We start from the raw sequence: 23110 nt of genomic DNA, 5'->3' as shown, positions 1-23110 counted from the left end.
CCTTGTTCGGGACACAAACTGATGTAGCTTGTTGTTGAACCTGGACACCAATAGATCGACATCTGGCCATTCCAAAAGCTGGCAAATTTCCTGGAAAACCCTCAGGTATAGGGACCATTCCCTCGGGCAGATCTGCTGGTGGCTAAGACCATCTGCCCTCCAGATCTCTACTCCAGGGATATGAACCGCTGATAGAACCAAAACGTCTCCCTCTGCCCAGGCTAGTATGCGGATCACTTCCTTCACAGCCAAACGACTCCTGGTACCGCTCTGGTGTGTCATATAGGCCACTGCAGTGCCATTGTCAGAACTGAACCCTGATGAGGCAGTTCTGAAGCTCCACCATCCAGGACCATAGGGCCAGACGTACTACCCTCAACACCGGGATGTTGATGGGCAGGCTCTATTCTTGACCATCTCCCCTGAGCTGTCAGCCTAACTAGGATCACTCCCCAGTCAGACTGGTGTCTGTGGTCAGTACTCTCCACGAGGAGGATAATCCAGGGCCTGCCCTCTCCTGTTTCAAGCCAACAAGACATCTTGTTGTATAGGCCTGGAATGGAACTGTGCATAGAGCACTGCCTCGAAGACACCATCCTTCCCAGAAGACTCATACAGAGCTGAATGGAGAGATGTCTGGTGCCCCTCATCTGCTGCACAGATCCTTATGGGTAGCAAAAATACCCTTGCCTGGACCGTATCTAGGATCAGACCTAGATACTGCAGACTTTGAGCTGGTCTCAAGGCTGACTTTTTGTTATGACCCAGCCCAAACTTTCTAAATGCTGCACTCTGCAAGCTATGCTCCGTTCTAAAGCCTGTAGTGCGTGATCTCTGAGCAGGAGGAGGTCATCCAAGTCCCTGAGCAGCAAGATTCTCTGGGCCCTTAAAAAACCCAATACTGGTGCTAGGACCTTTGTGAACACCCCAGGAGCTGGGGCAAGCCTGAAGGGCAGAGCCACAAACTGAAAATGATGTTCCTCTACTGCAAATCGCAGGAACCTCTGATGAGGTTGAAAGATAGGTACGTGTAAATACGCGTCCTTGGTATCAATGGAGGCTAGAAGTTCTCCCATCTGGAACGATGCTACTACTGAGTGAACAGACTCCATCCGAAAGAACTGGATTAATAGATACTGGTTCAGGGATCTTAGATCCAAAATGGGCCTGGGGTCCCAGTTTGGTTTTTGAACCGTAAACAGGTTTGAATAAAACCCCAAGCTCCCTTCAGATACAGGAACCTGTATAATAACACCTGGCTATTTGAGATTCCCACACTGCTTAACATTTTTTATGCCATTATTTTATTAGACTATTGTACCTTTTTTATGTCTTCGCGATTGCAAGAAATTATCCCAATAAAGCATTATTGGTTGATCTGCACTATATGGAGCACTTTTTTCCCCATTTTTATGATATTCCGTCATCGGTGATTACTGACGAGTTGGATTTCGAGGTCCCGAATGAGCCTAAAGACCATCTCCAGCCACGAGCCCACAGTCCTATGGTGTATCCCCTTGATCAGGACTTCATCCTCACATCCAATAGGAGAAACACATGCGCATCTGACTTACTGCCATATGGTATGTGCGTCCACCATTGTCGGTAAGAGTACCTCATTGAGTGTTTAAAGTATTGATGTTCTCCATGTCACAAGCAACATATCCCTTTGTAGTCACTATCTCTGGGACATTATTGTTGATTCTCATCTGGATTCAAGCTTTCCAGTCAGATTCTCATCCACCAGTTTTACACTGGCCACTGGACTCCATTTTGTACACTTTACACTATTGTTGTTTTTGGATTTATATCCATTATTGCACACGGTTATGTGCCTTAGCGCTACACATATTTGTTTATATTTGTATGACTGAGTGTTAGCTGCTACAGAGTTATTTTCTATATCACCCCCTTTTTTTCCAGGTTTAGGGCAGTGAGAAACCTACTGTATGCAATCCTTTAAGGAATCTACAGCAAAACAGTGCTCGAGGTACATCTGCTCTGCTTTCAGCAGGATCATCCTCTTGGTTTTGCCCGTCAGTCTGTCTGACCTGGTTCTTTAAGGACTGGCAGACTCCAAATGCTGTGACAGCTGGCTGAATAGCTGAACTAGCCAAAGAAAAAGGAAGCCTTTAATAGTGACTCCAGTTTGTCTACAAGGTCCTTCAAGCCCTGTGCGTTATTGATCAGACAATTTAAGTTCTTGTTTAAGAAAGACTGCCACATCTATGGCTGGTATGCTCCACTTCTCAGCCACTTCAGCCCAAGAATTTACCCCCTTCCTGACCAGAGCACTTTTTGCAATACGGCACTGCGTCACTTTAGCCAATTGCGCGGTAATGCAACGTTGTACCCAAACAAAATGGACGTCCTTTTTTCCCCCCCATAAAAAATAAAAATCACAATAAGTGTATATTGATTGGTTCACACAAAATTTATAGCGTCTACAAAATACGGATAGATTTATGGCATTTTTATCTTTTTTTCTTTTTAGTAATGGCAGCGATCTGCGATTTTTATCGTGACTGCGACATTATGGCGGACACTTGACACTATTTTGGGACCAGAGTAATTTTATACCGATCAGTGCTCTAAAAACGTACCATTACTGTATAAATTACACTGGCCGGGAAAGGGTTAAACACTAGGGGGCGATCAAGGGGTTAAGTGTGTCCGAGGGAGCGATTCTAACTGTGGGGGGGGATGGGCTACAGCTGACATGACAGCGATCACTGCTACCCAATGACAGGGAGCAGTAGATCTATGCCTCGTTTACATAGGCATCTCCCCATACTGCCGCTCCATGACACTGGCGGACAGAGTCCGCGGGACGCATGGGCACGTAGGACGCGGCAGGCACGCGCCCACAATGTCACGTCTTAAAAGGGGGCGTACCTGTACGTCCATTTGTGCCATTGTGCAGAAGTATATAGTCATGCACTGGTCGGCAAGAGGTTAAAAACTTTTCCTCCATGGGATATAAAAAGGTAAAACCTCTCAGGAGGAACGAAAATCCTGTCAGGATGTTCCCAATCGGCATACACTGCCTGTTCTAACAGTGCGTGCAAGGGGAAGTCTGTGTGGCCCGAGGAGGCCTCCGAGACCCCAAAGAGGATCAGAGGGGCTCGGAAACCTGCAGGAATTAATTTAAAGGGCAGAACGTACCATCTCAGAAAGAGTCTGGATCAAAAGCCTCTGCGACAGAGAGATACCAACTGGACATCTTCTGGCCAAGACTGCTCAGAAGCAGACTCACCCGCCAGGCCCTCCACAGAATCCTAGGCATTTAGCTCTTCCCCCATCCTCAACCCATTCCTGCTCCAAAATTAGGAGGCTCAGGAAAGGGGGGTCTGTCACGCTTCTTGCCTGCGGGAGGGAGGCAATCATGCCAGCAATCCTGTGCTCAAACCCAGCTAAGGCTGAGGACAGCTTATCCCTGGTGATAGAGGGTGAAGCAGAAGCCTTGATCGTAGGCACAAATACCAGACAGGCGCATGGGCTCAGATTGCCCAGAAGCCCCTGGTATCAGGGGATCCCAACACTAGGAATACGACTAGGCTCCACAGGAGCTAAAGACAACAGGGTGTGCCCATCCCTATAGTGTTAACCCCGCTCCTCTTTTCTGAAAACATTGTAAGCCACAAAAAGGGAGTACCCAGGTTTAGTATTTACATAACCCAGAGCTGTCCTCTGGAAGCACTGCATGTTTGGTATATACAGTTTAAATAAGCTGGCTGTTCGCCTTAACGTTCCGCACATGCCTGGTCCCGGCAAACGTGCATAGCTGTATTCACATATGACGAAAATCTTTGCGAGCCCAGATTACGCTACAGCACATCTGCAGCTCCATGTGCGCACAACGCCTGTGGCGAAGCCGCATGCACAATGGCCAAACTAACTCTTGAGTACCTTTGTAAATGCACGTGCGCCATGCAAACCAAGATGTGCAATGGTGCACCCTCTTGAGCGGACCGTTTAAAGGAACAAACAGCCAGACAAGAAACAAAAAGGTACTCTCTTGCAAACGCCCAAAGCTAGCCCAAAACTCACCGCACACAGGTGTCCAGCCTTTAGCTAGCTTGACCGATTGTTATAATCGTTGGGACAACCCAACAATAAAGGGGGTTTCACTTACCCGTCCAGGCACAGGGCAGCCTTAGAATGTAAGGGCCCAATCTTCACCCATCACTGCAGGTTCCTGTCACTTCAGGACCTTCAAGGACTGGGTACCCTTTCATGTTTTAGTGTCCACTCCCTTGGACCTGTACAGTACCCTGCAGAAATGCCTTAGCTCTGTAGTGTCCAGGATTTTAACTATGCAGGGTCCAGCGCCTGAAGGTCGCCTTACAGGCAAAACCTTGCAGGATCCTCGAGTCTTCTTTGCGAGGCTCGGGTTCCATTTATCTAAGCATATAGGCCCGTATCAAATGGATCCAGTCAATACCACGATTAATTTAAGAACTGTTTTTGGTATTAAAGACCTGGAGCTCGTAGAGCTCAACAAACATGCCCATACACCTTGTAGACACTGGGGAAAAACGAAAGTACTTCCTGTATGGGAGGGGTTATATAGGGGATCACTTCCCATCTAAGACTTATCTACCGGTGTCTATTCACCTAGAGATGGCGTATAACCCAGTAGGTAATGAATATTAGCCTATGTGTCCTGTGATGCATGATAAAGAAAATTGTATTTATCCACATACAGCGAAAAGTTTGCTTGGATAAACCTTTAGCAGAGCTGCTGCTAAATTCTGTTAATTTGGCAGACCTGGCAGAATTTTGGCACAAATTATATTGGTAATGGTGAGAAGCATGGAATGTGGAAAGTCAATAAATAAAAAGCTTATACAAAAGGTCGGTCATTTTTTCATCCTGATGAATGAGGTAAAGTGTGGAAAGGAGAAAATACTAACTGCAGGAAAATCTGAACAGTAGATAATAAATTTGGAAAACCTTAAAGTCGAATTTCAGTGTGCAAACATCAGAGCATGGCTTAGCGTAGCCAGCTTGCAGCATTTCCTGAAAGGAGGCATTACCCAGAGCCGTCGCTTACAGAAGTGAAGCCACTAGCATCCCATGCCCACGCCTAGCCGTAAGCAGCAGAAAAACCAGAGGGATAAAAGGTCATGTGATCCAAAAATTAAAAAGGAAGCAATTTTTAAAAATTTGAACAATACGGATCTAATGAAATGGGGATTTATAGTTGATTACTGCTTATTTCTGGTGAGGCCTTTCCTTCCACTTTAAAATCTAACCCCTGGCTGACCTTCAAGATCAAGGCTTTAACCCATTAAGGATCGTCCCATGTACATATAGTGAGGCAGGGTTGCCCTTAAGCGCTCATGTCTGAGCGCGCGTGCTGCTAGCGTCCTGCTCCATTGGACACAGTGGGAGCAAATCAGCGGGTCCAACAATCACTCCGAGAGGCAGAATGAAGGTCTGTTTATGTAAACAAGGCAGATTGCCATTCTGCTAAAAAGACAGATCTTGTGTTTCTGCTAAGCAGGAACATGGATCTGTCTTCCTACAGTTAAACCATAACAGTAAGAAAAAACGCTCCAAGAGAACACAGTTAATCCTTTGATCGCCCCCCAATAACCCCTTCTCTGCCCGTGTCATTAGTACAGTGACCGTATTTTTTTTTTTTTTTAGCACTGATCACTGTATTGGCGTCACAGGTCCCCAAATCGTCACTTCGTGTCAGATAGCACTGACCTCCCAACTGACAACCTTCTCCCAGCTGCTCACGCTCTTCTCTTCTCCTTTCAGCAGGAGATCTCGGGCTGCCTTCACTCTGCAGTGCCCAGAGCTGGGAAGAGGGCTCCAGCAGGCCATGGAAGCGCCGAGTGATGCTCAGCCGATCTCTCGCTGCTCTCTTCTGCAAACTGTCAGCGGGGGAATCTCAGGCACCCCTCTGCAGTGGTCAGAACGAGCGCTCCGGTGAGTTACAGAAGCCCCCACCGCTATAACAAGGTATGTGGCACAATTGGATTGCAGAGACAAACATTTTGTATTATGTGGTGTTGTAATGGAGTGTATTCTAGAATTTTACAAGCACTTTTACATGGTTCCATAGGGGATTCCTGACAAGCAGGGGGGGGGAGACAGCACATGGCATGATAAGATCTGCCCCTAAAATAATCCCTGAGTCTTTTTTGCCAAAATTAATATAAGACCTGGGCTTATTTTCGAGGAAACTATAGTAGAAAAATTTTTTTTAAATAAGTTTCATAAATATATCCCACAGGTTTGTAGACGCTATAACTTTTGCGCAAACCAATCAAGATATGTTTATTGGCATTTTGTTACTAAAAACATTTAGCAGAAAACATGAAGAAATTCGATTTTTTTATTGGATTTTTTTTTTTAGGGATGCACCGAAATTTCGGCCGCCGAAACATATCGGCCGAAAATGCCCTTTTCGGCAATTTGCTGAAAGGAAAAAATGGCCGATAATTAAGCCGAAAATGGGGCGGTGCCTGGGCGGTGCCACTCATCATGGGAGATCTATAACGTAGGAGAGCCGCCTCCGCCGCCTGGTTCAGTAGAGAGCCAGGAACATCACAGCTTTAATTTCAATAGCTATGTGTTCCCCCGTGGCGCGATGGGTGATCTGTCCATCACAGCTCCCCGGACGAGGGGGAGGGGCTGAATGCGACGGGGGAGGCGGCTCTCCTCTCTCTTCGCTGCAACACTGGCTGCACAGGGGACAAACACCACACTGGCTGCACAGGGGACAACACCCTCATCTCTTTTACCACGCCGCCAGTCTCTGGCCCCCTCCCGTACCACGCCGCCAGTCTCTGGCCCCCTCCCGTACCACGCCGCCAGTCTCTGGCCCCCTCCCGTACCACGCCGCCAGTCTCTGGCCCCCTCCCGTACCACGCCGCCAGTCTCTGACCCCCTCCCGTACCACACCGCCAGTCTCTGACCCCCATTTTCGGTATCGGTGCTGTTTCGGTATCGGTTTTCGGCCTAGTGTATTTTTCATTTTTGGTAGCAGAACGTAAAAAATATATATATATTTTTCTAATAAAATGCCCAGTCTTTGTTTATAGCGCAAAAAATAGAAACCGCAGAGGTGATCAAATACCACCAAAAGAAAGTTCTATTTGTGGGGGGGAAAACGGAACAATTTTATTTGGTTAGTCGCACGATTGCGCAATTATCAGTTAAAGCAAAAAATGCCCTGGTCAGGCGGGGGGGGGGGGGGCAGTGGGGGTTTGAAACTGGCTGAAGCTTAAGTGGTTAAAGCACTCTGAATGTCAAAGCACCTGTCACTAAATAAAAGGGTTAGCTTACAGTTCTGTTCACACTGTTTGCTTTGCTTCAAAAATTATACGCCATGTCAGTTTAGTGGTGCTTCAAAGCCTCCACAGAAGTCTATGACAAAGCTCGCTTGAAGCACTTGAAGCTTTTGAGAGGCCTTAAATTTAGCTTTGCTTTGGAGAAACTGCAGGTATGAGATAGCACACGCATACAGTGCATCTGCCAAGCTTCATTAAAGCTTCAAAAAAGCACCAAAGTGTAATTGAAATCCCCACTTCTGAAGCCAGCCGTAGATTAAGCGATTTTTATTTCTGCAACCACAGTCAGTGTTGCTGAGGGAATATATCCCATGGAACTATTGTATTCGGGGCATGGGGAGCCATCCCAGCAGGAGAGCACACAACGATTACTGCTAGTAGCTATAATCGCTGGCAATATTCACATGAAAATACCAACAGGCTGGTTGTACCCAAGTTGATGCATCAACTTGGGTACAATCAATCTGCCCATACACAGGTCAAATCTTGGCCGGTCCTTGCTGAACCGGCTGAGAGTCAAAACAGTCTGCGGCCAGATTTAGGGCCCTTTCACAGCAGGCTTTCTGATCAAGTCCACCTGTGAGTTTACTAGGTGGACCAGATCAGAAGCTCCATGCAGCATTAGGGGGCAGGCTAAAAAATGTGTAATTGGACACAAGTAAGCGCCTACCTCAGAGTCTGCCCAGGTATGGGAGGAAGAAAAAAAAAGTATTTTCTGTACATAAATATGATTACATCTGGCCACCCATAGAGCTATCACGGGTCTGTGGTGTAAATGCTGACACAAATTGAACAGGCACAGATGTAAAAAAGATCTATTCACAGATCCCCTGCTGAAGAAGAGCGACTCAATTTGAAAAAGAGACCTACACTAAAAAGCTAGACTGGCGTTTTATACAATACAGGTTATCACAGTCCTTCAGGAACAAAATGTAACAGATGAAACCAAAATCTGCCCTACAGTGTGCAATGAATTTTATCACTCAATACCACACTAGTGACTGAATTAGGTCATGCGCGCAGGGCTCAGATTGACTTAGGAAGGCATTTTCAACCTTTATGTATAATTTGCAATGAGTAAAATATGAACATAGTAGTAGATGACTGCCAGGTCCGTACATCGTATGGAACGGATGGGGTTTTCCCCCCCCCCCACACACTCCTGAAGGCTGCAGCCACCGGGATTGTGTGTACATCTGACAAGCAGACTTCTGGCTTTCAGATATAGGGGTGTCGGATTATTTGCACCCACCGGTAACAGACACTTTGTCCCCTGTGTGATAAAAAAAAACACCACACACACAGTAAGTGCAAAAAATGTTTTTTTTAAATTGTGAAATATTAACCCTTTGCTATTCAGTGCATGACGATATACGTCAGCACAATGGCCCAGCTGGGTAAATGGGCATACAGGTACGTCCCCTTTAAGATGCAGCATTGTGGGCATGCCGCATGCTCCGTGACTGTGGGTCCTGCAGACTATGTTCGCCGGGTGCCCACGATCATGTCACAGAGCGGAAGAACGGAGAGATGCATATGTAAACAAGGCATTTCCCCGTTCTGCCTAATGAGATGACAGATCACTGCTCCTTGTCATCGGGAGCAGTGATCGCTGTCATGTTAGTAGACCATTTCCACCCCCTCCCCCCCATTAGAGTCACTCCCTAGGACACGCTTAAGCCCCCCGCAATCGTGGCCTAGTGGTTTACCCCTTCCCTGCCAGTGTAATGTACACAGTAATCTGTCATTTATAAAGCACTCAGTGCTATAAAAATGCACTATGGTCCCAAAATAGTGTCAAAAGAGTCCGCCATAATGTCGCAGTCACGATAATAGCAGATCGCCGCCATTACTAATAAAAAAACAAATAAAAATGCTATAAAACTATCCCTTTTTTGTAGACGGTATAACTTTTACACAAACCAATCGATATACGCTTATTGCGTTTTTTTACCAAAAAAATATGTTGAATACATGTCGGCCTAAACAGAGGAAAAAATTGTTCTTATTTTTGGGGGGTATTTATTATAGCAAAATGTAAAAAATAGCTTTTTAAATTGTCGGGTTTGTTTATAGCACAGAGCAGTGCATGCTCGCCCAATTTAGGGCTGCAGAGGCAGCCCTGCCCCTTGCATACATGCGGCTGTGGGAGGGGAAAGCATCCAGAATAGCTTGGGTGGGTTCAGGCTCTTCTCCAAACATGCCTGAGCTCTTCATATGGATATTGCACGCTCATCACCACTGCCCCCCCTCGATCCAGCGATAACCATGTGAAAAGTGAGAGGACTGCCCAGCAGGAATCCATAACACTGCACCTTCGCTGCATTAAAAAAATAAAAAATAAATAAATGATGTGCCCTCCTAACACTCCAGCACCATGCCCTACTTCATGCTGCCCTACATGCTACTGACCCCTGCATGCTACAAGCACTGGCCAGAAGTCAGAGCAGATAGCCACTAGTAAAGAAAATCAGCCTGCAGTACCAGAGATGTTCTGTGTTCATATTGAACTCCAGCATGAGACCTGTGGGGGTAACCAATTACTCCCCGAAGACACGGGGGATTAAAAAAATTAGATTACATTACACCCCGGTGATCTTTGATCTCCAACTCTCAAAAAAGGTTGCCTTACCCCTGCTCTAGGGTGCCTGCTTTCAGAAAAATACATTTTGGGTGGTTATCCAATCTTCAGGCCTAAAATTTTTAAATGTGTGCAAACAAAACGCTAAACTCTTCTGGCAACGAAAGGGTTAAAAATAAACACCATTTAAACTTTTACTCAATTGAAAAATGCAAAAACAGAAGACTCACTCAGCTATGTCAAGATAGCCACAGGAAGAAGCGGCATGTAGTGGTATCCAACCTTCATTGTCTGGTTGATTAATACTGGCTCCATTTTCAACAAGAAATTTGACCATTTCAAGATTATCATCGATGCAAGCCTGAAAAAGAAAAGAAAAATATTAAAACAAAACTAATTTTTTACCCATATTCAAGTGCAAGTAGATTCTATACCAAATTGCACAGCTGGTCCCATTAATACAAGATCTCAAATGCAATTAAAATAGTTTCAGAACATTTTAGCATATAGCACTGCTGAACAGTAAGAGTCCATTCACACAGGGGCAACACGACTTCCAGCGTGACTTTTGGAGGCAACTTGGGCACGACTTGGAGCCACTTCAACATGACTTGGGGCGACTTACAACACGACTTTAAGTCGCCCCAGGCAACTTTGGACAAATCCGAGAATTATCAGCTCTCGAGGGGGAACTCCACGTCAAATTTTAAAATGAAAAAACTGGCATGTGTTCCCCCTCCAGGAGCATACTAGGCCCTTAGGTCTGGTGTGGATTTTAAGGGGAACCCCCCTACGCTGAAAATACAGCATGCGCCCCCCCCCCCCCCACAGCACCTTGTCCCCATGTTGATGAGGACAAAGGGCCTCTTCCCAACAACCCTGGCTGTTGGTTGTCGGGGTCTGCGGCCGGGGGGCTTATCGGAATCCGGGAGCCCCCTTTAAAAAGGGGGCCCCCAGATCCCGGCCCCCCCACCCTATGTAAATTAGTATGGGGTACATCATACCCCTACCCATTTACCTGGGGGGGGGGGGGATGGGGGCTAGTGTCACTTTAAAAACCTGTATTTTTTTTATCAACTCTGGGGGTCTTCTTCTGACTTCTCCGCTCTGTTCGGCCTCTTCTCCCACTCTCCGGTTCTTATGCTGGCTCCTCAGCTATCTACTTCCAGCTCTTACTAGCAGAGAAGCCCAGTCTTCTCTGTCCTCCTTCCCTCTTCTTTCTTCTTCCGATGTTGACACGATGCTCTTCCGCTGTACTAGCTTGTGCGACATGCATGGCGACTTATATAGTTATGGGGCGTGGTCACGGTGACCCTGCCCCTTATGCCGTTAAGTCCTGGGGCAAGCACTGCTCATCCCCACCCCCTTTCCTGACTGGCCAGGCTGCGTGCTCGGATAAGGGTCTGGAATGGATTTTGGGGGACCCCCCACACCGTTTTTCGGTGTAGGCGGTTCCCCTTAAAATCCATACCAGACCTAAGGGCCTGGTATGCTCTCGGAGGGGGGATCCACGCCAATTTTTTTTCCATAAATTTGGCGTGGAGTTCCCTCTTGAGAGCTGATAATTCTGTGTGAGTTGCAACCGTATAGATAGAGATCCGACTTTGAGGCGACCTCCATTGAAATCAATGGGTACCGGTCGCCTACAAGTCGGATTGAAGTAGTACAGGAACCTTTTCTGAAGTCGGAGCGACTTCAGTAGTGTTCATTAAGACGGCTCTCATTCACTTACATTGATTTTTACATGTTGTCCGACCTCAGGCGACTAGGGGCGACCTGAAGTCGGATCTGGTATGTCCTGTAGGGGGAACCCATGCCGTATTTTTTATTTAAAATTTGGCTTGGAGTTCCTCTCGAGAGCCAATTATGTGAGAGACGACACGGTCGCTTCAATATAGATGGAGATCTAACTTCCATTGAAATCAGTGGGTACAAGTCACCTAGATGTAGGATTGAAGTATTACAGGAACCTTTTTTGAAGTCGGAGCGACTGCTGTAGTGTACATTAAGGCGGCTCCATTAACTAACATTGATTTTCTCAACAGCGCGACTTGGGGTGACCTGAAGTCAGATCCCGAGTTGCCCCTGTGTGAACCGGCTCTAAAAGGAGGCCTTAACCACTTCAGCCCCGGAAGGATTTACACCCTTCCTGACTGGAGCACTTTTTGCGATTCGGCACAGCGTCACTTTAACTGACAATTGTGCAGTCGTACCCAAACAAAGTTGAGGTATTTTTTTCCCCACAAATATAGGCTTTTTGGTATGTGATCGCCTCTGCGGTTTTTATTTTTTGTGCTATAAACCAAAAAAAAATACATTTTTGTTTTTACGATAATAAATATCCCTCAAAAATATAGAAACATTTTTTCTTCCTCAGTTTAGGCTGATATGTATTCTACATATTTTTGGGGAAGGGGGGAAAAAAAAAAAAAAAAATCGCAATAAAGTGTATATTGATTGGCGTCTACAACATTTATAGTGTGTACAAAATATGGGCTAGATTTATAGCATTTTTATTTTTTATTTGTTATGGTGGCGATCTGCGATTTCTATCGGGACTGTGACATTATGGCGGACACATCGGACCCCATTTAGGGACCATTGTCATTTATACAGTGATCAGCGCTATAAAAAAAAAAAAACGATTTAACTCTTGAATCGAGTTGAGGTCAAATAGATTCAAAATTTCAAATCGATTTTTTTTTTTCACCAGGACCGGCGCTAAAGTGGTGCTGCGGGCAGGAGTTTTTAGGCGAGGCCGCGGCTTTGGCCTAGTACGCAAGGCCAGATGCCGCAGCCTCGTCTAAAAATCAAGCAAACCTACTTGTCCAGTAGTTTTCCTGTTACGTTGGTCCAGTAGGACTAGACCATCATTTAACAAACTCCCTCTCAAAAGGGCAAGCTCCCAGGACCCTTCAGTCCACAGAGGAGTATCTCAATGGTGGGTGTAGTTTAAAGGTCTTTTAGGTGTTGGAGTTCTAAAAGACTCCAGGCTGATCATCTAAACACAATGTAGAATGTACAGCATCAATAAGGGCCAAAGCACCATTTTGCAATTCTGAGGTGACAGCAGGAGACTGGTGCCGCAAACACTTTTCAGAGATAAAATGTTGGGACTCAGAACCAGAAAGCTTACAGGTTACATGGCCAATATCTGCAAGGAAATTGGTGGACCTGGCAACAAGGTCTTGAGTTGCTGTATAGGCCTCCAAGGTTATGGAAGAAGTCTGTGCCTCACAAGAGCTGAAGGAGACTCCAAGGACAGACATCAGCTCCTTCAGAGGATATAAAGTAGTTGCACCTGGAATTGTGTATGGGTTGGGATCACCTGTAGCAGTGGAACTGCCTCATTTGTGTCTGGTGAACCCACATAATGGTAACGCACCTACAGTCAAAGTGCATTAAACCAATATGAAACTACTACAATTTGCCTCTGTGCAGGAGTTTCCTGTAATACAAAGGCCACAGCTCTTTGTCTTTGTGAAGACCTCTGAAATGGGAGACTGGTTGGATCCCAGCTACAGCTCTAATATGAAAACAGGCTATATGCAGCCCAGTGATGATGTCACCACTGCTTTTACAAGGTACGGGGGGGAGAAAAGTATTTGATCTCCTGCTGATTTTGTATGTTTGACCACCGACAAAAAGGATCAGTCTATCATTTTAAAAGGTAGTTTTTGATTTTTTGATTTTTTTTAAGTAAAGGACAGAACAAAAAAAAAAAAAATCCAGAAAAAATGCATTTCAAAACCATTATAAATCGATTTGCATTTTAATGAGTGGAAATAGTATTTGACCCCCTTTGCAAAATATGACTTGGTATTTGGTGGCAAAACCCTTGTTGGCAATCACAGAGGTCAGACGTTTCTTGTAGTTGGCCACCAGGTTTGCACACATCCTATTTTTGACATGGGATTTTGTCCCACTCTCTGCAAATCCTCTCCAAGTCATTAAGGTTTCAAGGTGGACATTTGGTAACTTGAACCTTCAGCTCCATTCCCATATTTTCTATGGTATTAAGGTCTGGACACTGGCTACGCCACTCCAGGACCTTAAAGAGCTTCTTCTTGAGCCACTCCTTTGTTGCCTAAGCTAAGTATTTTGGATAATTATACTGGAATACCCATCTGTGACCCATTTTCAATGCCCTGGCTGAGGGAAGGAGGTTCTCACATAAGATTTGATGGTACATGACCTCATCCATCGTCTCTTTGATGCGGTGAAGTTGCCTTGTCCCCTTAGCAGAAAAACACACCCAAAGCATAATGTTTCCACCTCCATGTTTGACGGTGGGAATGGTGTTCTTGGGGTCATAAGCAGCATTCCACCTCCTCCAAACACGACGAGTTGATGTCAAAGAGCTTTATTTTGGTCTCCTCTGACCAAAAACAAACACACTTTCATCCAGTTCTCCTCTGAATCAGATGTTCATTAGCAAACCTCAGATGGGCCAGTATATGTACTTTCTTGAACAGAGGGACAGTGCAGGCACTGCAGGATTTCAGTCGTTTACTGCATAGTGAGTTACCAATTATTTTTGACTATGGTCCCAGATACCTCGAGATCATTGACAAGACTCTCCCGTGTAGTTCTGGGCCAATGCCTCACTGTTCTCATGATCATGGAAACTCCACGAGGTGAGATCTTGCATGGAGCCTAGACTGAGGGATTGACCATTATTTTGGGCTTCTTCCATTTGTGAATTATCGCACCCACTGTCATCACCCTCTCATCAAGCTGCTTGGCGATGATCTTGTAGCCCATTACAGCCTTGTGTAGGTCTATAATCTTGTCATCCTTGGACAACTCTTTGGTCTTGGCCATTGCAAAGAGGCTGGGATCTGATAGATTGCTTCTGTTGACAGGTGTCTTTTATACCGGTAACAAGCAGAGATTGGGAGCAATCGCTTTGAAAGTGCTCCTAATCTCAGTTCGTTACCTGTATAGAAGACACCTGGGAGCCAGAAATCTTGCTCATTTATAGGGGAATACTTATATCACAAAAAATGCAAATCATGGATTTTTGTTATTCTGCCTCTCACTGTTAAAATAAACCTACCATTAAATTATTGACTAATCATTTCTTTTCAGTGGGCAAACATACAAAATCAGCAGGGGATCAAATAATTTGACTTTACAAAAAAAATTGTATGCAAAGCTTTAAATCAATTGAACATTTAAAAAAATAAAAATAAAAAGAATAAAACTCCATTGTGTTCCGATTTACAAATTCCAGTATGTCTAGTCCAAAAGAAAGTAAAACTAAACTTGACCATCAGTTGCCTGACTTTGTAATTAGATTTAAATTGTGGGAATCAAAACATTACTAAAAACTGTAACATGGTTTGTGTAGCAATTGCAGATGATACTTTAACTAGTTAACTCTTAAAGTGTTAATAAACCCGGGACCCTGTACTCACTATATCTGGTTTCCCATAGTACACAGAAATGCAATTATTTTAGTAAATATAAACTGCAAAATACCTTTTCTCATTAGCAGTACATAGAAGGTCTTGTGACGTCTATCAGTGTCTGGTTAACCGGTTCCCGACCAGGGCACGATGATGTACGTCGGCAGAATGGCACGGCTGGGCAAATGGGTGTACCTGTACGTCCCTTTAAATTTGTTACCATGCCAGCCGGGACCTCTGAGTTGGGTCACAGGTCCGCGGACTCCATCGCCGCAGGGATATCCACGATCGCTTCACGGAGAGGAAGAACAGGGAGATGCTAATGTAAATAAGCATCTCCCCGTTCTGTCTAGTGATAGTGTCACTGATCTCTGATCGGGAGCAGAGATCAGTGACGTTACACGTAGCCACGCCCCCAGTTAGAATCACTCCCCAGGACACACTTAACTCTTACACTGCCCCCTAGTGGTTAACCCCTTCACTTCCAGTGTCACTTACACAGGAATCTGTACATTTGTATAGCACTGATTGCTGTAATGGTCCCAAAAATGTGTAAAAAATGTCTAATGCGTCCGCCATAATTTCGCAGTCGCGATAAAAATTGCCGATCGCCGCCATTACTACAAAAAAAAAAAACGATCCCCTATTTTGTTAGCACTATAACTTTCGCACAAACTATACTCCTATTACGATTTTTTTTTTACCAAATAATATTTAGAAGAATACGTATCGGCCTAAACTGAGGGGAAAAAACGTTTTTTTATATATATTTATGGGGGGTATTATAGCAAAATGTAAAAAACAATGTTTTTCCAAAATTGTTGCTTTGTTTATAGCACAAAAAATAAAAAATAAACGCAGTGGTGATCAAATACTACCAAAAGAAAACTATTTGTGGGGGGGGAAGTCGTCAATATTGTTTGGGAGCCATGGCACACGACCACGCGAAAGTGCTCTGGTCAGGAAGGGGGTAAAATCTTCCGGGGCTGAAGCGGTTAAAGCTTAAAGGACTGCAGGACCCCTGATCTTCTGTCTGGTCAGTGCTGATTGGCTCTGTGCTGATCACAAGCACCCTCCCAAGAAAAAAAAAAAAAAAAAAAAAAAAAAAAAACTTTAGCAATACACAAAGTGCAGAGTGACTCCAAATGCACGGTCTTATCCGGAGATGGATTGGGACAGCGGAAGAAGGGGAAGATCAGCGAAGACATAATCAAAACAGCATTTTTTTTTAAACACAATGTGGAGAATTAACCCCTTAAGTTCCACAGTGCGTGAAACAAGCATGCTTTACTTCATACACAGACTGATTTTACTGTTGTGGGTTTAGTAACACTTTAAAGCGGTTGAATACCCCTTTTTACATACAATTAAGCCTATAAAAAGGCTTACCTGTAGGTAAAATGAATATCTCCTAAACCTACACGGTTTAGGAGATATCCACCCTGCATGAAGCCACTGACATCAGTGGCGCATCTGCACTAAAGGTTTGGCGTACCGTGCCAGAACAGAAGATGACTCCCACGCGCATGCTCTGAGCGGCCTTGAGCCACCACCAGAGTTAGAAACGCAGAGGGGAAAATGTCAGCTTCCTCACGTTGACCAGGATGCAACGCGGGGGCTTCATTCTAAGGTATTTCATAATAAACTAGTATACTAGCACATCGATGCCTTTGGCCTACAGGTTGTTTTTTTTTTGCGGGTATACCGCTTTAAGCTTGCCATTTTTTTGTTCAGTCATTGGACTGAACGGAAAAAAAAATAAAAAAAAAATACAGACAATTCCACACCAATTGGGTGCAGTCGCTAAGAAAAACATCCACTCAAAAGTTGATTTAACAATCAAGTTCTGTCAAGTGGGAACGATCACACAGCAACCAAAATTCAGGTGATCCCTGAGGAAATCTCTAAGTGTATGGCCAGCTTTATATTTTAGAGGACTTTTATAAGAATTAAATGATATCTACAACAAGACCGAGACACTGTTATGGCAAAAAGAAAATATATTAAGATGAAAACCATGGCAAGCTTTAAAGTCAAGGTAAGTAGCAATGAAAATTTGTATTCCATACTGTAATACACATAGCATTGCTGTTCCTGAGAGAATGAACAGTGCATGCTGCACATTACAAGGCACAGGAGTAGCCGTCTTCAGTTATTTGACCAAATTTGGTCAGCTAATTGTGCCTTATTTGGCAATAATCAGCCTGAACAGCTCAAACATTTTTTACTAGTCATTATGTGGTTAGCTAGTGTGTGCTTCTTTTCAGGGGGAAAAGATTAGTTTACTTTGGTATTGTATTTAGTTTTGACAACTAAACTAACTCGTCACTAGACCACCACTGACCTTCCCCAATATATTAGAACAAAAGTTGATTAAAAAAAAAAAAAAAAAGACAACATTTTAGTCAAGTACAATGTGGTGCAATATGCACAAATATCAAATTTGTGCTATTAAAAGTCATGGAGGTATAGGCCTAACTAAATCATGTTTGAAATGCAACCTGTCTGGAAAAAAAACACTAATTCTAAAAGTCCTGCCAAAAAAGGTAAGGAAAGTTTTTAAAATTACACTTTGTCCTCAACTTTTCTTTTTTGGGTGTAAAGACTGCAGCTTCTTCACCCCGTCATTTTGAAGTCAATACTTAAAGCGGAACTCTGGGTAAAAAATGTATTCCCCATCATTGGAGGTGCTTCCAAAGTTTAACCCAATATCTTGTCTATTTTATCCCCCCAGTCTAATCAGTGAAAAAAATGTGTGTAATATCTGGATCATGGGAATCATTCATTCATTCTTATATTCATTTTGTAAGATCAGCGCCTGCTATGCCATGTATCCCCATGGCCACCGATTTTGTCACTTCCCAGCTGTAGCTCATGGCAGCCAGTTGTAATATAATTACATCCCTGCTCGTTGTGTAGGACTCCTGGTCTGAACCACCCACTGATGTAGTAACATTTGATTGACAGTTCTGGCTATTTCTGCCTCCTCACAGTTACCAATCGACCAGGACCAGTCACTTGCCATACTGCATTGCGAGGAGCAGATAAGCTTAATCGTTAAAAAAAAAAAAAAAATCTGAAAATGGCATTATAACTGGCTGGAGAGCATGGGTGGGATAAGTGGGAGTTCCATTAGGATAATGTGCGAAAGACCAGCTTATTCAGTGCGAATTTAAAATCTTTATTAAACACCTCAAGATCATTCGCCCTCTTCCTGCCCAGGCCACTTTTTCGTTTTTCCCGTGGGTAACACTTTAAATGACAATTAGTCATGCAACACTACCCAAACAAAACATTCCTTTGGTGGTATTTAATCACTACTGCGTTTATTTTGTGCCAAGAAAAAAAATATATATATGTTTTTCTGTCATGAAATTATACAAACAATCTTTATACATTTAAGGCAAAATATATCATATTACATTACTATGGTAAAAATAAGTTATTGAGTCTACAAACCATGGTATATGTATTTAAATTGACCAGTCCCTATGTACTAGCTGCATATTTCTTAAAGTGGTAGTAAACCCTCCTATCGTTTTCAGTCAAAGAAGCCGCCATCTTGGCCTCTAATAATTCTTCAACTGCCATAATGATGCACATGTGATCAGTTATGACACCAGCCATTGGATGGTTTGAAAGTTTGGTTGAGAGCACAATCAACCAATGTGAACGTTACATTCCTGGCATTCCGGAAATGCTAAGTTTTTTTTTTTTTTAAACTCCTGCTTTAACCATAAAATGCCAGGACAGTACAAAACCCTTGCCCCAGGACAGTGGAAACATCCATAAAATGGCCCCAATTTGGAAAGCAAACGCCACAAGGTATTTTCTAAAAAGTATGGAAAGTCTTTTGAAGATTTAATTTTTTGCCACAAGTTTTTGAAAAATGTGGAAAAAAAGTCGATTTAACCACTTGAGGTCCGGAAGGTTTTACCCCCTTAATGACCAGGCCATTTTTGCGATATGGCACTGCACAATTTTAACTGACAATTGCGCAGTCGTGTGACACTGTACCCAAATAAAATAGTCCTCCCCCAACCCCCCCCCCCCACAGAGCTTTTTGCTTTCTGCTATAATACATAGCCAATAAAAACTGAAAAATATAAAAATACATTTCTTCATCAATTTAGGCCAATATATGTATTCAGCTACTTTTACCGAAAATAAGCGAATATTGGTTTGTGCAAAGTTAGAGTCTACAAATGAGATATTTTTATGACATTTTTACTAATAATAATCAGCGTTTAGCGGTACTGCGACTTTTGGGGACCAGTGACACTAATACAGTTATCAGTGCTAAAAATATGCAGAGTTACTGTACTGACAGGGAAAGAGTTATCAGAGGTTTCCCTAACTGGGAAAAGATAGATCAGTGTTCCTGCTCAGCAGGAACACAAGATCTCCATCTTCTCCCCTGTCAGAACGGCAATCTGCCCTGTTTACATACGCCAATTGCCATTCTGCCTCTCCCGGGAACGATCGTGGATGGCTGGTAGACATGCTTATTGGCCTCCCGTGTCCAATCAGCACGCAATTGCGCTCCTCCAGTGGCTATTGCACAAAATGATGTACAGGTACGTCGTTACGTGCAATAGAGCCGACCTTTCACAGTACATATGAGGGAGGCAAGTGGTTAATAAGATTTTTCTTAAACATAGCAAAGGCATACCTAGAATTACACCCCAAAACACATTCTTCCTCTCGCCCCATGTATGGCAATACCATACTGTATGTCTGAGACTGTCTGGACTGACGTACTGGACATTGTATTTTTTTGCGCAACAGTTGCTTATTACAGTTAATGAGAAGCAATCATTTCTCACTGTACTTGGCATAGTACCATGTGATCACAGAAGCAATGGCATGAATGACAGCCATTGTTTACTAGCTATAATCACTGTAGTAGTGTTGAATAGTACAATTACATAGTAAGCCATATTGGAAAAACAAGACAAGTTCATCCATTTCAACCAACAGAAAGATTAAAAAGAAAATGTCCATATACAGATGATCCTACAGGGAGACAAAACCCCCTATAAAAGCCAAGTTCAATTTGCTACATCATGGAAAAATTATTATACAGTTTATATAGCGCCAACAGTTTATGCAGGGCTTTACAACATAAGGGCAGACATTCCTTTCTAAACCTATGTAAGAAATAAGATATTACATGGATCAACAATCTCTGGTGCTATTACAAATAAAAGTATAGATATTGCGTCTATTTTGTGCATCTAAAAAAAAATTAATAAAAAAAAAAAAAAATGCACAAAATATCACTGTCAGAATACAAAGACACAGCGGGGAAGTTTCCCCTATTCAAAATGTGTGAATAGGGGAATCAGGTCAGTTTTTTTCTTCATTTAACCCACTGGTCGAAAGGGAAAGAAAAAAAAAAAAAAAACACTGACTCATGGTCAGCCTTACACATTAGCCATGTGCAAGGAATTGTGTCAAATGCTATATCAATAGCCACTCCCGTTGTCTAAGTTTTTCCTTACTTCATGAAAAGCAGGATTTTGACAACTTTGTTCTTTCATGAAACTGTCTACTGGTTAGAATATTTTTTTTCTAGCATAAACCTCGGTGTTCTTTAAGAGCCCTTTCAAAGAAGAATCCAACCAATTAGGCAGACCTTATCAGGTGGAAAGTTCACCCCTATGGACCAGGTGCGTAACTAAACCTCCAGTCCAACCCTGTACAAAAACAAAAAAAGCACACACAGGGAAGGGAATCCATCTAGGAAGATCAGATTGGAGGGCCATTAAGTGTAAACAGATAGTCTATTTACTCCAGGCCATCCAAAGAGCAGAGCGGGCTCTGTCCATATCTGCTCTGCATAAGGGCTCAGCGGACAGATCCCTGCTGATCTCAACAGAAGGGCCCCTTTCACATGGGGCACAAAGTCCTGTGTGCTTCGCACAATCCCCGTGTTATAGCAAAAACTATTCGCCCTCCTAGTTCTCATCATGGAATACAGAATTCGTTTTATGGTTGTCCATGTTTCTTCCAGGGGGGAAAAAAAAATATAGATATAGATATATACGATTTGTTATAGTCCTGAACATAAAATATTTAAAAATACTATACATAGTTTTAAACACTTTCTGACCACCCACTGCAGACAGACTTCTAGTACGTGATCTGACACTTGCAGGACTGGGGCGCGCGCGTGTGTATTTTTTTTTTTTTTTTTAACATCCCATGGTTTGCAGACACTTCGTTTTTTTTTTTTTTTTTACTAAAAATATATAGCAGAATACATATTGGCCCAAAATTGAAGAAATTTCATTTCTTTTTTTGATTTGAATGTTTTTGTTTATAGTGCAGTATGTACTGTGGGTACAGTGTCAACCATGCAATTTTCAGTTAAAGTGCCAGGTCCCAAAAAATGGTCTAGTCATTAAGGGGGTAATGAGGTCAATGCGGTTAAAGATACTCATGTCCTGCACATGCAAAATATTCCCGTTCAAAGATTGATTGCAGAAATATTTTTACATTGAGGGGAAAAAAGTAATTGATCCCCTGCTGAATTTGTACGTTTGCCCACTGACAAAGAAATGATCAGTCTATAATTTTAATGGCAGGTTTATTTTAACAGTGAGACGTAACAAAAAAAAATAAAAAAAATTTTAATTTTAAAAAGTAATAAATTGATTTGCATTTTATTGAGTGAAATAAGTACCATATTTATCGACGCACCTTAATTTTAAAGAGGGAAGTTTCAGGAAAAAAATAAAATAAGCTAATTTTAAATAAAGAACTTCCAAGCAAAATATGCATCAATGCCCATCAATGCAGCCACACCATTGTAGCCTGATCAGTGTACGGAGATTAGAGACGTCAGATTACACAGAGCTGGGATCTCCCGTTCACTCGTCAGCCTCTGTAATATGAAGTCCCATCTCCTGGACCAGCTATGCTAGACACAACACTAGTCCAATGCCGGGACATGCGACGTCTATCATAGGAGTTGGTCGAGGAGGCAGAACTTCGTATTACAGCAGCCGAGTGAACGGGAGATCCCCGCTCTGTGTAATCTGGTGGCGCTCATCCCCCCCTTCCCATCCGAGGCAGTGCAAAGAAAATATTGGCGTAGAACACACACAATTGATTTACACCCGATTTTTAGAGTGAAAGTGTGTGGTATACGCCAATAAATACAATATTTGATCCCTTCACAAAACATGACTTAGTACTTGTTGGCAATCACAGAGGTCAAACATTTCTTGTAGTTGGCCATCAAGTTTGCACACATCTCTGTTCTTCAGCTCTGACACGAACGCAGGTAACCCAGAGGCGATTGAGTCTGCGGGTAAAGTCACGGCACGGGAAATTCGAAGTGACGTATGGGTGCGTTACTTTGCTCAGCTGTGCCATTCTGCCAACTTATATATGCTGACAGCGGTCGGCAAGTGGTCAAGGTTTCGAGGCCAACATTTGGTAACACGAACCTCCAGCTCTCGCCCTATATTTTCTATGGATCATTGGATCGTTCTCCTGTCCCCTTAGCAGAAAAATAAGCAAAATGTTTCCACCTCCATGTTTGACCATGGGTGTGCTCTTGGAGTCAAGTCAGCACCCCCCCTCCCCCCACCTCCAAACATAGGAGAGTTGAATTGACGACAAAGAGGTCGATTTTGGTCTCATCTGACAATACTTTCACCCAGTCCTCCTTTGAATCATTCAGATGTTCATTAGCAAAATTCAAACGGCCTATGCATGTGCTTTCTTGAGCAAGGGGACCTTGCAGGCACTGCACAGCCCTTCACCTCGTAGTGTGCTTCCAATTGTTTTTTTGGAGA

At 43.4% G+C, this 23110-nt stretch overlaps 1 protein-coding gene across 4 annotated transcripts in view; it reads right to left on the bottom strand.

Annotated features, from left to right (window-relative positions):
* Positions 1-23110, bottom strand: part of PPP1R12A (protein phosphatase 1 regulatory subunit 12A) — a 228630-nt gene that overhangs the window by 165322 nt on the left and 40198 nt on the right. For all 4 annotated transcript variants that reach the window (XM_077473604.1, XM_077473602.1, XM_077473605.1 and 1 more), the window contains exon 2: positions 10122-10252. In XM_077473604.1, coding sequence (XP_077329730.1) covers positions 10122-10252 — 131 coding nt within the window. The remainder of the gene's footprint in view (positions 1-10121; positions 10253-23110) is intronic.

The sequence above is a fragment of the Lithobates pipiens genome, unplaced genomic scaffold, assembly GCF_037356315.1.
Source record: "Lithobates pipiens isolate NorthernLeopardFrog02 unplaced genomic scaffold, aLitPip1_a1.2 Scaffold_8, whole genome shotgun sequence".
In the NCBI taxonomy this organism is placed as follows: Eukaryota; Metazoa; Chordata; class Amphibia; order Anura; family Ranidae; genus Lithobates; species Lithobates pipiens.
This window is presented reverse-complemented; position numbering and strand designations above follow the sequence as displayed.